General features: G+C 46.1%; 1 protein-coding gene across 1 annotated transcript in view; it reads left to right on the top strand.

Moving 5' to 3' along the window:
- LOC138663560 (oocyte zinc finger protein XlCOF22-like) overlaps positions 1-15,561 on the top strand; it is a 42,556-nt gene extending 26,995 nt beyond the window's left edge. The window contains exons 2-7 of the mRNA XM_069749805.1: positions 11,686-11,835; positions 11,961-12,140; positions 12,224-12,347; positions 12,431-12,528; positions 12,727-12,817; positions 13,909-15,561. Coding sequence (XP_069605906.1) covers positions 11,686-11,835; positions 11,961-12,140; positions 12,224-12,347; positions 12,431-12,528; positions 12,727-12,817; positions 13,909-15,182 — 1,917 coding nt within the window. The 3' untranslated portion in view covers positions 15,183-15,561. The remainder of the gene's footprint in view (positions 1-11,685; positions 11,836-11,960; positions 12,141-12,223; positions 12,348-12,430; positions 12,529-12,726; positions 12,818-13,908) is intronic.
- The last annotated feature ends 924 nt before the right edge of the window (positions 15,562-16,485 follow it).

Here is a 16,485-nt window from a genome sequence, read left to right on the forward strand (position 1 = left end):
ACTGCCAAAGGGGGGGTCTGAGCTGCGTCCTGCTGTGATGACGAAGCCCGAGGAGAGGGAAACGCCGCCTGCTGTGTCCCTGATGGCTGCCGCTGATCTGCTGCTGCTGCTGCCCAAACGGCCGAACCCCCGTCCACGCGGAGTGAGGCCGCCGCTGTGTCCACCCGCCCAGCTGCAGGGGTAGACCCCGCTGTAGCAACAGGGGCCAGCCCCGCTCTCGGACCTGCAGGGCCACCCGCAACCATACTGCTCCCCCGTCCGGATGTAGGTGAGGCAGAGGCAGGCCGCGCGGCAGGAGCATCACCGCCGCGGCCCCCCGACATGTTAGGCCTCAAGCGCTGCCCGGCTCGCACTGGCTCCGCCCCCACATTGCTGCGAGGTGAAGGCCTTGCAGCCGCCGACGGACCCCGCCTGGCAGTAGGATTCCTCCCAGGCCGAGGCCTGCTGGCACCGCGACTTAAAGGCGCCCGGCCTGGAGGGTCCCTAGAGGGGCTCCTGCGCCGACAGGCGGCCCGGGGAGCTGAATCGGGCGACAGGCGATCTGGAGGCCTGGTCCGACGTGCACGCCTCACCGGAGACACCTCCGCCGCCGCTGCCGTCCCACCACTCCCGATGATCCCAGCCACCTGCTGCTCAAGCCAGCCCGGAGGGTGCGCTGCTGCTGCAGCCCTCAGGCTCTCCAGGATCCCGTCCACAGTGGCCATTACTGACGGGTTAGTCGAGTGCCTCAACAAAACTCTCAAATCCATGTTGAAGAAAGTAGTCTTTGAGGATGGAAGGGATTTTGACATGTTGTTGCCCTACTTGATGTTTGCCATTCGGGAGGTACCGCAGGCTTCCATGGGATTTTCACATTTTGAGCTGCTGTATGGCAGGCATCCTTGGGGTCTGCTGGACATAGCCAAAGAGACTTGGGAGCAGGAACCTACACTAAGAGTGTCATTGAGCACGTGGCCAACATGCGGGACCGAATTGCAGCAGTCATGCATATAGTAAAGGAGCATTTGGTGGATGCTCAGGCAGCTTATATAACAAGCCGCGTATATAACAAAACGGCCACGGTCCGCTCCTTTAATGTTGGCGATCGGGTGTTGGTTTTGGTGCCCAACACCAAAAGCAAGCTTATGGATAAGCGGCAAGGGCCGTATGAAGTTCTGGAAAAAGTGGGCGAAGTATACTACCAAGTTTACCAACTGAAAAGAAAACCCAAACAGTTGTATCACGTTAATCTGTTGGAAGTGTGGAAGAACCAGGAGTGTATGCTTATGGAGGTGACTCCCGAAATATCATCTGGGGAACCTCCGATATCGGCCCGGACAGAGGCTGAGGGAAAGGTAAAGATAGAGACACCCTCTCAACAGCAGCGGCGAGAGGTATGGAAATTGGTACAAGGGAATACTGATGTATTCTTGGGTTTATCCAGTTGTACCTCTGTCATCCAGCATGACATTGTCACTGAGCCTCACATGAAGGTACGAATGAAACCATACCCATGTGCCCGAGGCCCAGAGACAATCCATTGCTAGTGAGGTGAAACAAATGCTTCAGCTGGGAGTAATTGAGGAATCCCGAAGTGACTGGGCTAGCCCGATTGTGCTAATCCCGAAGCCGGATGGGCCATTACTGTTCTGTAATGACTTCTGTAAGTTAAAAAAGGTGTCAAAGTTTGACATTTTCCCAATGCCCCGGGTGGACGAGCTGAGCACCTGGGTCAGGCCCATTACTTTACCACGCTCGATCTGACCAAAGTTATTGGCAGGTGCCTCTTACAGAGTCGGCAAAGGAAAAGACCACCTTCGTAACACCGGAGGGTCTGTACCACTATGTCATCCTGCCCTTTGGACTACATGGGGCCCCAGCCATGTTCCAGAGGTTAATGGACATAGTGCTGGAACCCCATCGGAAGTATGCGTCAGCTTACTTGGATGACATTATCATCTTTATTACTGACTGGCATGCCCACCTTTCCCAGGTGCATGTGGATCGCCCCCAGACGCAGGGCCACGGGTTACTCGGTACCGGTCCTCTGCTGGCTCAGTTCTGGGGATGTCACGGCTGGACCCGGTCCGTGACCCTGGTAAGGGGCGTCCAATAAAGGGTGATGGTGCGTAGTGCGAGGAATAACGAGGACACAGGGTTCAGTTTCTTTACCTTTTACTGAAAGTTTCAGGATCCTCAATCCAGGGCACTGTAAACAGGGCTGCTTGAGACCGGCCGGTCCCAAGGCACATCCAGAGTTCCCTTTGCAGGTGGAAATCAGTGTCTACCCACTAGCGCGGGTGTGTTGTAGTGCTTCCCTGCTGAGCATTCAGGATAGTCCTCACAACTTCTGTTCTCGTTCATTCTAGATCTTTCTCTTCTCCGTCCCCCAGGTATGTTATGGCTAGGATGCACCTTTATGACAGGTAGGCCTGGAGTTATTCTGGAACCCTAGTGTCGCCCCTCTCCTACGATTGCCTCCTATGTCCTTCTTAGGTGTTGTATGGTAGACAGCCAACCTGTAATGAACTGTCCTGCCGCTGTTTGAAGTAATGCATGGAGACTGTTACTTTCTCGGTGCTCCGGCCACCTGTTGTGAATTCTGTGGCAGAGCTCCCTCCTGTGGTCACAAGTGGTACTTCGGCTGATTCTCTCTGTGAGCTTCTGTTGGTGGAGGGAAGTGGTACTGCGGCTTCTGAGTTTCCTCCCTCAGGTGATCTGGTGAGGTCGTTAGGTGCTTCTCTACTTAACTCCACCTAATGCTTTGATCCTGGCTTCCTGTCAATGTTCCAGTGTTGGACTTGCTTTTCCCTGGATCATTCCTGTGGCCTGCTGCTCTGCATAGCTAAGTTCTTCATTGCTATTTGTTTGCTATTTTTTCTGTCCAGCTTGTCTATTTTGTTGCTGGAAGCTCTGGGACGCAAAGGGTGTACCTCCGTGCCGTTAGTTCGGTACGGAGGGTCTTTTTGCCCCCTTTGCGTGGTTTTCTTTAGGGTTTTGTGTAGACCGCAAAGTTACCTTTTCTATCCTCGCTCTGTTAAGAAAGTCGGGCCTCACTTTGCTGAATCTATTTCATCTCTACGTTTGTCTTTTCATCTTAACTCACAGTCATTATATGTGGGGGGCTGCCTTTTCCTTTGGGGTATTTCTCTGAGGCAAGGTAGGCTTATTTTCTATCTTCAGGCTAGTTAGTTTCTCAGGCTGTGCCGAGTTGCATAGGCAGAGTTAGGCACAATCCACGGCTGCCTCTAGTGTTGTTTGGAGAGGATTAGGGATTGCGGTCTGCAGAGTTCCCACGTCTCAGAGCTCGTTCTATGATTTTGGGTTTTTGTCAGATCACTGTATGTGCTCTGACCGCTATGTCCATTGTGGTACTGAATTGCCTATCATAACAGTACAGGAAGCCAAAAGTACTAATGATTCTCAATAGAGGGAAAAAAGAAGTTCTGAGACCATTTTTTTTTCTTTGCACTGTGTTTTGCCTTTTTTTTCCCCTAGACATTTGGGTGGTTCAGTACACAGGTGTAGCGATGGACATTAGAAGTCTGTCTTCATTTGTGGATCAGCTCTCGGCAAGAGTACAAAAGATTCAAGACACTATTGATCAGAAAGCTATGTTAGAACCAAGAATTCCTATTCCTGATTTGTTTTTTGGAGATAGAACTAAGTTTCTGAGTTTCAAAAATAATTGTAAATTATTTCTGGCCTTGAAACCTCGCTCCTCTGGTGATCCAGTTCAACAGGTTTTGATTGTTATTTCTTTTTTGCGCGGCGACCCTCAGGACTGGGCATTTTCTCTTGCGCCAGGAGATCCTGCATTGAGTAATATCGATGCGTTTTTCCTGGCACTCGGATTGCTGTACGATGAACCTAATTCAGTGGATCAGGCAGAGAAAAATTTGCTGGCTCTTTGTCAGGGTCAGGATGAGATAGAGGTATATTGTCAGAAATTTAGAAAGTGGTCCGTGCTCACTCAATGGAATGAATCTGCGCTGGCAGCTATGTTCAGAAAGGGTCTCTCTGAAGCCCTTAAGGATGTCATGGTGGGATTTCCAATGCCTGCTGGTTTGAATGAGTCTATGTCTTTGGCCATTCAGATCGGTCGACGCTTGCGTGAGCGTAAATCTGTGCACCATTTGGCGGTATTACCTGAGCTTAAACCTGAGCCTATGCAGTGCGATAGGACTTTGACCAGAGTTGAACGGCAAGAACACAGACGTCTGAATGGGCTGTGTTTCTACTGTGGTGATTCCACTCATGCTATCTCTGATTGTCCTAAGCGCACTAAGCGGTTCACTAGGTCTGCCACCATTGATTGGTACGGTACAGTCAAAATTTCTTCTGTCCGTTACCTTGATCTGCTCTTTGTCATCGTATTCTGTCATGGCATTTGTGGATTCAGGCGCTGCCCTGAATTTGATGGACTTGGAGTATGCTAAGCGTTGTGGGTTTCTCTTAGAGCCCTTGCAGTGTCCTATTCCATTGAGAGGAATTGATGCCACGCCTTTGGCCAAGAAATAAGCCTCAATACTGGACCCAGCTGACCATGTGCATGGCTCCTGCACATCAGGAGGTTATTCGCTTTCTGGTGTTGCATAATCTGCATGATGTGGTCGTGTTGGGGTTGCCATGGCTACAAGCCCATAATCCAGTATTAGATTGGAAATCCATGTCGGTGTCCAGCTGGGGTTGTCAGGGGGTACATGGTGATGTTCCATTTCTGTCAATTTCGTCATCCACCCCTTCTGAGGTTCCAGAGTTCTTGTCTGATTACCGGGATGTATTTGATGAGCCCAAGTCCGATGCCCTACCTCCGCATAGGGATTGTGATTGTGCTATCAATTTGATTCCTGGTAGTAAATTCCCAAAAGGTCGACTGTTTAATTTATCCGTGCCTGAGCACGCCGCTATGCGCAGTTATGTGAAGGAATCCCTGGAGAAGGGGCATATTCGCCCGTCATCGTCACCATTAGGAGCAGGGTTCTTTTTTGTAGCCAAGAAGGATGGTTCGCTGAGACCTTGTATAGATTACCGCCTTCTAAATAAGATCACGGTTAAATTTCAGTACCCCTTGCCATTGTTATCTGATTTGTTTGCTCGGATTAAGGGGGCTAGTTGGTTCACCAAGATAGATCTTCGTGGTGCGTATAATCTGGTGCGAATCAGGCGAGGAGATGAATGGAAAACTGCATTTAATACGCCCGAGGGTCATTTTGAGTATCTAGTGATGCCATTCGGACTTGCCAATGCTCCATCAGTGTTTCAGTCCTTTATGCATGACATCTTCCGAGAGTACCTGGATAAATTCCTGATTGTGTACTTGGATGACATTTTGATCTTCTCGGATGATTGGGAGTCTCATGTGAAGCAGGTCAGAACAGTTTTTCAGGTCCTGCGTGCTAATTCTTTGTTTGTGAAGGGATCAAAGTGTCTCTTTGGTGTGCAGAAGGTTTCATTTTTGGGGTTCATCTTTTCCCCTTCTACTATCGAGATGGATCCTGTTAAGGTCCAAGCCATCCATGATTGGACTCAGCCGACATCTCTGAAAAGTCTGCAAAAGTTCCTGGGCTTTGCTAATTTTTATCGTCGCTTCATCTGCAATTTTTCTAGTATTGCCAAACCATTGACCGATTTGACCAAGAAGGGTGCTGATTTGGTCAATTGGTCTTCTGCTGCTGTGGAAGCTTTTCAAGAGTTGAAGCGTCGTTTTTCTTCTGCCCCTGTGTTGTGTCAACCAGATGTTTCTCTTCCGTTCCAGGTCGAGGTTGATGCTTCTGAGATTGGAGCAGGGGCTGTTTTGTCGCAGAGAGGTTCTGATTGCTCAGTGATGAAACCATGCGCTTCTTTTTCCAGGAAGTTTTCGCCTGCTGAGCGAAACTGATGTGGGCAACCGAGAGTTGCTGGCCATGAAGTGGGCATTTGAGGAGTGGCGTCATTGGCTTGAAGGAGCTAAGCATCGCGTGGTGGTATTGACTGATCATAAGAACTTGGCTTATCTTGAATCTGCTAAACGGTTGAATCCTAGACAGGCTCGTTGGTCGCTGTTTTTTGCCCGTTTTGACTTTGTGATTTCGTACCTTCCGGGCTCTAAAAATGTGAAGGCGGATGCTCTGTCTAGGAGTTTTGTGCCCGACTCTCCGGGTTTGTCTGAGCCAGCGGGTATCCTCAAGGAAGGAGTAATTGTGTCTGCCATCTCCCCTGATTTGCGGCGGGTGCTGCAAAAATTTCAGGCTAATAAACCTGATCGTTGTCCAGCGGAGAGACTGTTTGTCCCTGATAGGTGGACCAATAAAGTTATCTCTGAGGTTCATTGTTCGGTGTTGGCTGGTCATCCTGGAATCTTTGGTACCAGAGAGTTAGTGGCTAGATCCTTTTGGTGGCCGTCTCTGTCGCGGGATGTGCGTGCTTTTGTGCAGTCCTGTGGGATTTGTGCTCGGGCTAAGCCCTGCTGTTCTCGTGCCAGTGGGTTGCTTTTGCCCTTGCCGGTCCCGAAGAGGCCTTGGACACACATCTCTATGGATTTTATTTCTGATCTTCCCGTTTCTCAAAAGATGTCAGTCATTTGGGTGGTCTGTGATCGCTTTTCTAAGATGGTCCATCTGGTACCCTTGTCTAAATTGCCTTCCTCCTCTGATTTGGTGCCATTGTTCTTCCAGCATGTGGTTCGTTTACATGGCATTCCAGAGAATATCGTTTCTGACAGAGGTTCCCAGTTTGTTTCAAGGTTTTGGCGAGCCTTTTGTGGTAGGATGGGCATTGACTTGTCTTTTTCCTCGGCTTTCCATCCTCAGACTAATGGCCAGACCGAACGAACCAATCAGACCTTGGAAACATATCTGAGATGCTTTGTTTCTGCCGATCAGGATGACTGGGTATCCTTTTTGCCTTTGGCTGAGTTCGCCCTTAATAATCGGGCCAGCTCGGCTACCTTGGTTTCGCCATTTTTCTGCAATTCTGGGTTCCATCCTCGTTTCTCTTCAGGACAGGTTGAGTCTTCGGACTGTCCTGGTGTGGATACTGTGGTGGACGGGTTGCAGCAGATTTGGACTCATGTAGTGGACAATTTGACCTTGTCCCAGGAGAAGGCTCAACGTTTCGCTAATCGCAGACGCCGTGTGGGTCCCCGACTTCGTGTTGGGGATCTGGTTTGGTTATCTTCTCGTCATATTCCTATGAAGGTTTCCTCTCCTAAGTTTAAACCTCGTTTCATTGGTCCGTATAGGATTTCTGAGGTTCTTAATCCTGTGTCTTTTCGTCTGACCCTTCCAGATTCTTTTTCCATACATAACGTATTCCATAGGTCATTGTTGCGGAGATACGTGGCACCTATGGTTCCTTCTGTTGATCCTCCTGCCCCGTTTTGGTGGAGGGGGAATTGGAGTATATTGTGGAGAAGATTTTGGATTCTCGTGTTTCTAGACGGAAACTCCAGTATCTGGTTAAATGGAAGGGTTATGCTCAGGAAGATAATTTCTGGGTTTTTGCCTCTGCTGTCCATGCTCCAGATCTTGTTCGTGCCTTTCATGTGGCTCATCCTGGTCGGCCTGGGGGCTCTGGTGAGGGTTCGGTGACCCCTCCTCAAGGGGGGGGTACTGTTGTGAATTCTGTGGCAGAGCTCCCTCCTGTGGTCACAAGTGGTACTTCGGCTGATTCTCTCTGTGAGCTTCTGTTGGTGGAGGGAAGTGGTACTGCGGCTTCTGAGTTTCCTCCCTCAGGTGATCTGGTGAGGTCGTTAGGTGCTTCTCTACTTAACTCCACCTAATGCTTTGATCCTGGCTTCCTGTCAATGTTCCAGAGTTGGACTTGCTTTTCCCTGGATCATTCCTGTGGCCTGCTGCTCTGCATAGCTAAGTTCTTCATTGCTATTTGTTTGCTATTTTTTCTGTCCAGCTTGTCTATTTTGTTGCTGGAAGCTCTGGGACGCAAAGGGTGTACCTCCGTGCCTTTAGTTCGGTACGGAGGGTCTTTTTGCCCCCTTTGCGTGGTTTTCTTTAGGGTTTTGTGTAGACCGCAAAGTTACCTTTTCTATCCTCGCTCTGTTAAGAAAGTCGGGCCTCACTTTGCTGAATCTATTTCATCTCTACGTTTGTCTTTTCATCTTAACTCACAGTCATTATATGTGGGGGGCTGCCTTTTCCTTTGGGGTATTTCTCTGAGGCAAGGTAGGCTTATTTTCTATCTTCAGGCTAGTTAGTTTCTCAGGCTGTGCCGAGTTGCATAGGCAGAGTTAGGCGCAATCCACGGCTGCCTCTAGTGTTGTTTGGAGAGGATTAGGGATTGCGGTCTGCAGAGTTCCCACGTCTCAGAGCTCATTCTATGATTTTGGGTTTTTGTCAGATCACTGTATGTGCTCTGACCGCTATGTCCATTGTGGTACTGAATTGCCTATCATAACAGCCACCGGCTATGCGCCTCAGTAGGATGTTGCCGTTCTCGGGGCACGACTCCTACTGGATCTCCTTTGTGCTGATCTCGTTTCTCACTGTTCCACAATATCCTTCGCTTCGTGTCTCTTTCTTAGGATACCGCCGCAAGGTAGTGCAGGCGCGGTTCCATAACAATCTGTCCTTTCGCTAGGTACCTGCCAGATTTCCCAGTTCTGACAGGTCCTCCCTGGAGCTCTCCCAGGCTTCGTTCTGCCTAACTTCCTGTCCAACCCCTAGTTTTACCAATGTGAGGAGTGGCCCAATAAATAAAGCCTTTTACTCCCCCTAGTGGCTGGAGTGTGAAGTGTAGTGTGTGCTTGGTGATACCTGGTCAGTAGAACTCCGTTAGTGCAGTCAGACGTACCATCACTCCCCTTAGTGGCAGAGCGACGTTACTGCAACGACCAGATCTCTGGGGCGCTGCACAAGCAGTAGTAGATTCGCTCAGAGCCGCGGGTTTGACGGCGAATCCGAAGAAATGTGTGGTAGGGTTCAAGGAAGCCCAGTACTTGGGATACGTGATCGGCCATGGGGTTATCAAGCCACAAATAAATGAAATCGAGGCAATTCAGAACTGGTCCCAACCTGTTACCACCAAACAGGTGAGAGCGTTTCTCGTAATTATCGGGTATTACCGGAGGTTCATACCTAATTTTTCAGGGAGAACAACATCCTTAACTGATCTTCTCAAAGAAAAAAAAGTCTGTCATGGTTCGGTGGAACCCCCAGGTGGAGGAAGCATGCCAATCCAGGAAGGTGGTGCTGTGTGGACAGCCTGTCCTCATTAGCCCAAACTTCCACAAACACTTCACCATACAGACGGATGCCTCTAACAAGGGCCTTGGAGCGGTCGCAGGAGGTTAACGGAGAGGAGCATCCGGTTACTTACCTAGGTAGGAAACTCACCCCGGCCGAGGAAAATAGCATAGTGGAGAAAGAGTGCCTCACCTTTATGTGGACCTTGCCATTATTTGCTCAGTCCACTGTTTCGCTTGGTGACAGATCATTCACCCTTGGTATGGATGAGGAATGCCAAGGAGAGGAACACTCGGGTCACCAGATGGTTTCTTTCTCTGCAAAATTTTAATTTCACCGTTTAACATCGGGCGGGGAAATCGCAGGGAAATGCGGATGCCCTGTCATGGGCCCCCTGTATGATGACAAGTGTTCAACCCCACAAGTGTGCTGGAGGAAACTATTATGGTTTTACATCACTGACGCCATCATGTGCAGTGACAAGTATCTCCCCTCCATCACTTAACCAGTGACTCTGTCACAACATATATGTGACACAAAGATAATAAATGACACAAGAAACAACAAGGAAAAAAGGAAAGAAACAAACAACCACTGCATGTCCATAGAGTGACAAGATTGTTACTTATTAATACTAGAAATATATTGCACAGGGGGAAATTGCAGCCAATTCCCACAAGAAGAATTAGAAATGATTCTTTCTCTACAGTTTATTTGGGAAATCACTGCACCTGCTGCCACACTGCTAGCACTTTTGCACTTTCTGTAAGTGCCTGAATCAAATGAAAATTAAAAAAGACTGAAGTATTTTCTAAAAGGGGTGAGTGCTGACTTTCATCATTCTGTTGTCTTGATTATAAATAGTCTCATGTCTATGCAATACCCTGAAGATTTATTATAGTGGAGGTTGTAACATTGGTTCAAGGTGTCCATATACTGGGTAAAAACTTTCTGTTTGGTGCCTCAACACTTCACTATAACTATTTTTGTAATATATTCACACCTGTTTTTTTTTGGGTGTTTTTCATGTAATATATGGAAGCCTAGATGGAGACATTGGCATCAATTAACTCCTGTCTTGTTGTTCTTACAAAAAAGCTTTTATAAAAGCCTCAAACTTCTGTGTGTGAGTCAGACATGAGATCTAACGTGATCGAAGATTATAGTGTGGGGAAGACGGGAAACATTCATGTAGACGGCCGGTGGTGATAATTAGGCTACTTTCACACTAGCGTCGGAATCTCCCCGTCGCAATGCGTCGGGCAGAGATTCCGACGCTAGCGTTTGACGCACTGCACAACGGGTGCAGCGGATGCATTTCTCCGGCGCATCCGCTGCCTCATTGTGAGGTGCGGGGAGGTGGGGGCGGAGTTCCGACCACGGTCCGTCAGGAGCAAAAAACGTTACATTTAACGTTTTTTGCTCCGGGTGGTCCGCCACAATACGGCGCAACCGTCGCACGACGGTTGCGAAGTGTGGCAAAGCGTCGCAATGCGTCGCCAATGTTAATCTATGGGGCAAAAACGCATCCTGCAAACAACTTTGCAGGATGCGTTTTTTGCCATAAACGACGCATTGCAACGTCTGGCAAAAAACCCCAGTGTGAAAGTAGCCTTAGTGACGGACTTTGGACAAATATGTTTCTAGAGCCGTAGTGGAAGATGATGTTGTCCTCATCATGAAGTAGGTATTTCTCATGTCATGTGTAATGAATATCTCCTGCAGTATTGCTAATTCCGATTCCAGTGTCTGTAAATGAGATGAGAATTAGCGTTATGGAAGATGAGTCTATGAGAAACGTATTCAGCTGCCAACTCTGAGGAAGAAGCTGCTTGTTGTCTGTGTCCTAAATATATAGGTTTTATTAGTAGACTAGCTGAAGAGCCTGGCGTTGCCCGGGCATAGTAACTAACTGTGGTTAGTTATAACAAATAATAATCATTATCCTCCATCCCATAGTCCCGTGCCCATATACCTATCATACATATCCTCATCCCATAGTCCTGTGCCCCTATACCCATCATACACATCCTCCATCCCATAGTCCCGTGCCCATATACCCATCATACACATCCTCCATCCCATAGTCCCTTGCCCATATACCCATCATACATATCCTCCATCCCATAGTTCCGTGCCATTATGACATAATCTTCGCCATGGCAACCATTCTGACATCATCGTCGCCATGGCAACTTATGGCATAGCTGAATGTTGCAAAGCAATAAAAATACCATTGCTGCTTGGGTCCCCGCCAGTCTTTGCATTTCCTAGTCAGTCCTAATGAACTTGTAATTCCTACAGCTAATCAGCTCTCGAAGCAGTGAGTAACATAGCCAGTGACTGGGAGCATGGAGAAAATGTGTTAGTCAGTAATTCAACTTATGTTCCAATCCATACAAGACTAGAGACTACAACATCTACACGTTCTATTTCCTTATATGTTTCCCTTATTATTTCCAGTAATTGTATTATTACACAGGATTTTTATGATGTTACATCTGCTCATCTTCTTCTCAGTCAGGTCTCTACGATATCAGATCTTTTCAGTGAAGATCTTCTATATAAGAGATTTTTCCTGATTTACCCATCAAAGATGGCTATGGACAGAGACAAGATGGCGGATAGGATATTACACCTCACCCTAGAGATCGTCTTCTGTCTTACTGGAGAGGTGAGAGATTCTTATGATGTCATATTACATCATTCTTATTTATGGGAATAACGGACAGAACTGGAGAGGTGAGGAGTCTGGAAATGTCTGTAGTGAGATTTATTATTGTGTCTCTCCATTACCAGAATTACACAGTAGTGAAGAAGACCTCTAGTGAGCATGATCAGGACTCTGTGTATGAGGGATGGGGAAGACCCCTGAGCTCAATCACTGGACCTCCACCTTACCCCCTGATACATGAGAACATTAATGACCAGAAGATCCTAGAACTCACCTACAAGATGATTGAGCTGTTGACTGGAGAGGTGACACTGCTGGGAATGCTGGGACATTATACAGTAATGCCATGAAGGGATCAGGGGGATGACGGTATCATTGTATGTGTCAGGTTCCTATAAGATGTCAGGAAATCGCTGTCTATTTCTCCATGGAGGAGTGGGAGTTTTTAGAAGGACACAAAGATCTGTACAAGGACGTCATGATGGAGGTTCCCCAGCCCCTCACATCACCAGGTAATAGATAGGACTAAATACACACGGCCTATAATTATCTGTATGTAAATAATGAATTTAGTCCATGTATGTGTTTCTTCCAGTTCTATCCAGTACGAGGACAATACCAGAGGGATGTCCCCGTCCTCTTCTTCCACAGGACTGTAAACAAGAAGAACCCATTGTTTCTCAAGATCATCAGGTAGATGGAGAGAAGGTGTCATGAGATCTTCCCTATGATGTGTAGATAGCTGTGAAGGTCTTGTGCTCAGTCTTGTTTTATCCACCAGTATTATATGTTTTATACTTGTGTAATGAGATCGGTGGAGATGGCAGGATTAGAGCTGATCATAGATGTGACTTCTCCATCTGTCTGTGACTTTTACAATATTTGTTTCAGGGTGAAGATCTGACCCATATTAATACTACAGAGACATATGTGAGGGGTGAAGAGCGGTGTAAAGAGGAGATTCCTACATATGACTACCCAGGTGAGTAGTAACCACTAAATGCAGGGAAGTCACAGATTCTTCTCAGTCACCGGCTGTGGCTGCTTTAAATGTGGTGTAGTCCGGCCGTATCACAATCGTGTGATCACCATTTTGCCTCTAGACCACAATATTCTCCTTCACCCCAAACTGCACAAATTACTTTTGACATTGAAAGCCCTTTTCTATAGAACTTACAACTTGGAGGATCCACCTACCCTCTGGGATTAGGAGACGCTGTTACCTGCCCAGATCTGTAAACTACAAAGCCAAATGACAGCGTACATAGAATGTGCTGACAAGTTAGAAAATCACTTGAAGAAAAATATAATGATGGGCCTCTAAGAGAAAGTGGAGGGTAATGATGCTGTTGGCTTCCTAGAACCCTGATATCTTATTGGATGAATCTACCTTCTCTCCCTTCTGTGCTGCTGAATGTTCTCATATGGTCCCTACAAGACCAGGTCCAGTCTTTCTGGACAAACTTCACTTTTATGACTGACAACATTGAAGGTGCAGTGAGGCCAAGTGTGAATTTCTGTACAATAACAACAGAGTTTCCCTTTATCCCGACTTTCCAATTTCTTTTAAAAGCAACTAACTTCAAGGAGTACTGTGGTAAATTACATATATATTGATATATCTCTAAGCTGTGCGTGGCTGATGGATGTAATATACATTTATTCACACCTGCAGGAGATGTGTTGGTATCGCTTGAGCCCTGGTTTCATAGATTCACTCCACGTCATAAATTCCATTGTTTTCAATCCTAAAAAATTAAGATTACTGCGCAATGTCTCCTGAAATGAGGGGCGCTAATAATTTCTCCACTTTTCTGGACAGGACTCACAGTAGCTCCAATGGTCCACCATAAATGAGCGCAACTACGTTTTAGTGTTGGATTTCTCCTCACACTCCACTGGTTCATCCTATGAGGTTTTCTATTAGACTGAGAACTGTCATTGTCTTGGTGAATAATTTAAGATTTTTACATAACTTGCTATTTTTACTGACAGTTTAAGAAGAAATGTTAAAAAATATATAATTTTAAAGATATTTTATTCAAAAATAAATATTGGCTTTATTCTTGGCAGATGACTGTACCAGGAAATCAGAGGGACAGCTGAAATCTTTAGTTTTTAAGTCAGATGATCTTGAGATACCACAGGATACAATTGAAGTGAATGTCATTACTCCAGATATACCATCGTCCCTTCGCAACAAAGATCTGTCATCTAATCCTTTGAAACAAGTCCTGTCTTCTGATTCATTACCAACTACTAAGGAAAATCAAAGTCATAAAATAAGCATTAAAAAATGCATTGCTTCTAAAGCAAATAAAGCAAAGAAGTCAATCTCACGTTCAGAATATGGAAATAATTTTCCCCTTGAAAAGTCTTTTCCTAAACATCAAAAAATTCACACAGGGAAGAATAAGTTGTTTTGTTCCAAGTGTGGGAAATGTTTTAACCAGAAAGCGCATCTTGATAGCCACCGGAGAACTCACACAGAGGAGAAGTCTTTTTCATGTTCAGAATGTGGGAAAGGTTTTTTGACTAAATCAACTCTTCTTAAACACCAGAGAACTCACACAGAGGAGAAGCTCTTTTCATGTTCAGAATGTTTAAAATGTTTTCGAGATAAATCAACTCTTTTTTCTCATCAAAGAACTCACACAGGGGAGAAGCCTTTTTCATGTTCAGAATGTAGAAAATCTTTTAACCGGAAATGGATTCTTGTTAGACATCAAAGAACTCACACAGGGGAGAAACCTTTTTTATGTTCTGAATGTGGGAAATGTTTTAACAGTAAAGCGCATCTTGATAGCCACCAGAGAACTCACACAGAGGAGAAACCTTTCTCATGTTCAGAATGTGGGAAATGTTTTAACAGGAAAGCGCATTTTGATAGGCACTGGAGAACTCACACAGGGGAGAAGCCTTTTTCATGTTCAGAATGTGGCAAATGTTTTAAGCAGAAATCAGAATGTGTTATACACCAAAGAATTCACACAGGGGAGAAGCCTTTTTCATGTTCAGAATGTGGGAAATGTTTTAAACGGAAATCAAATGTTGTTATACATCAGAGGACTCACACAGGGGAGAAGCCTTTTTGCTGTTCAGAATGTGGGAAATGTTTTAACCATAAACAGGGTCTTGTTATTCACCAAATAACTCACACAGGGAAGAAGCCTTTTTCATGTTCAGAATGTGGGAAACGTTTTAACCAGAAATCAGATATTGATAAGCACCAGAAAATTCACACAGGGGAGAGGCCCTTTTCATGTTCAGAATGTGGGAAATGTTTTAACCGCAAAGAGCATCTTGATAGCCACCTGCGAACTCACACAGGGGAGAAGCCTTTTTAATGTTCACAATGTGGAAATGTTTTAACCGAAAAGCGGACCTTGATAGGCACGAGAGACCCCACACAGTGTAGAAGCCTTTTTATTGTTCATAATGTGAGAAATGTTTCGTTAAGAAATCATCTCTTCGTAGTCACTAAAGAGTTTACAAAGGGGAAAAGGCTTATTCATATTCTTAATGGGGGAAATGTTTTACACGGAAATCAATTCTTAATAAACGTCCAAAAGGTCACACACAGGAAGCCTTTTTCATGTTCAGAATGTTGGAAATGTTTTATCGGAAAATTGTATTGTATTGTAAGGGATTATCCACTACTAGAACAACCCTTTGTCATTCCTCATGTTTGGACTCGTTAAAATAAAAACACTTGTTCTCGCGTTCCATTATGGCTCTGCTCCAGCGATGTCGGGACTCGCATTCTGTGTCACAGCTTAAGGTTCCCTTACACTAATCGACTTACCAACGATCACGACCAGCGATACGACCTGGCCGTGATCGTTGGTAAGTCGTTGTGTGATCGCTGGGGAGCTGTCACACAGACAGCTCTCTCCAGTGACCAACAATCAGGGGAAAGACTTCGGCATCGTTGAACCTGTCTTCAACTATGCCGAAGTCCCCAGGTAACCAGGGTAAACATCGGGTTACTAAGTGCAGTGCCGTGCTTAGTAACCCGATATTTATTCTGGTTACCATTGTAAAAGTTAAAAAAAAAAAAAACCAGTACATACTTACATTCCAATGTCTGTCACGTCCCCCACCGTCAGCTTCCCGCACTGACTGTGTCAGCGGCGCCGGCCGTAAAGCAGAGCACAGCGGTGACGTCAGGGGCCTGATCGTTGGTCGCTGTCACACATAAAGGAGATCGTTAGCGAGATCGTTGCTACGTCACAAAAAGTGTGACGTTGCAATGATATCGTTAACGATATCGTTATGTGTGAAGGTACCTTTACTGACAAGGTACAGAGATTAGGGGATGATGCCATACAATATGTGGGCCATTACATTGCTAATAAACAAACACTGGATCTTCACAGCCAGCAAATAAACATTGTGCTTAATATAGTTGATGACCAAGAAAATTACAAAATTATCCATATAAGGGGTATACCTGAAAGTTTCAATACACTAGCGATTATGCCAACACAGCAGACATTATTCAATAATATCCTTGTTGATCCTATTGATAAGGAGCTGGAGATTGTCAGGGCACACTGTACACTAGGCAAACATGACCCATGTTGATTTAAATGGAAAATGCATACAGTTAAGGTACCGTCACACTCAGCGACGCTGCAGCGATATAGA

This window comes from Ranitomeya imitator, chromosome 2, assembly GCF_032444005.1.
Source record: "Ranitomeya imitator isolate aRanImi1 chromosome 2, aRanImi1.pri, whole genome shotgun sequence".
Classification (NCBI taxonomy): domain Eukaryota; kingdom Metazoa; phylum Chordata; class Amphibia; order Anura; family Dendrobatidae; genus Ranitomeya; species Ranitomeya imitator.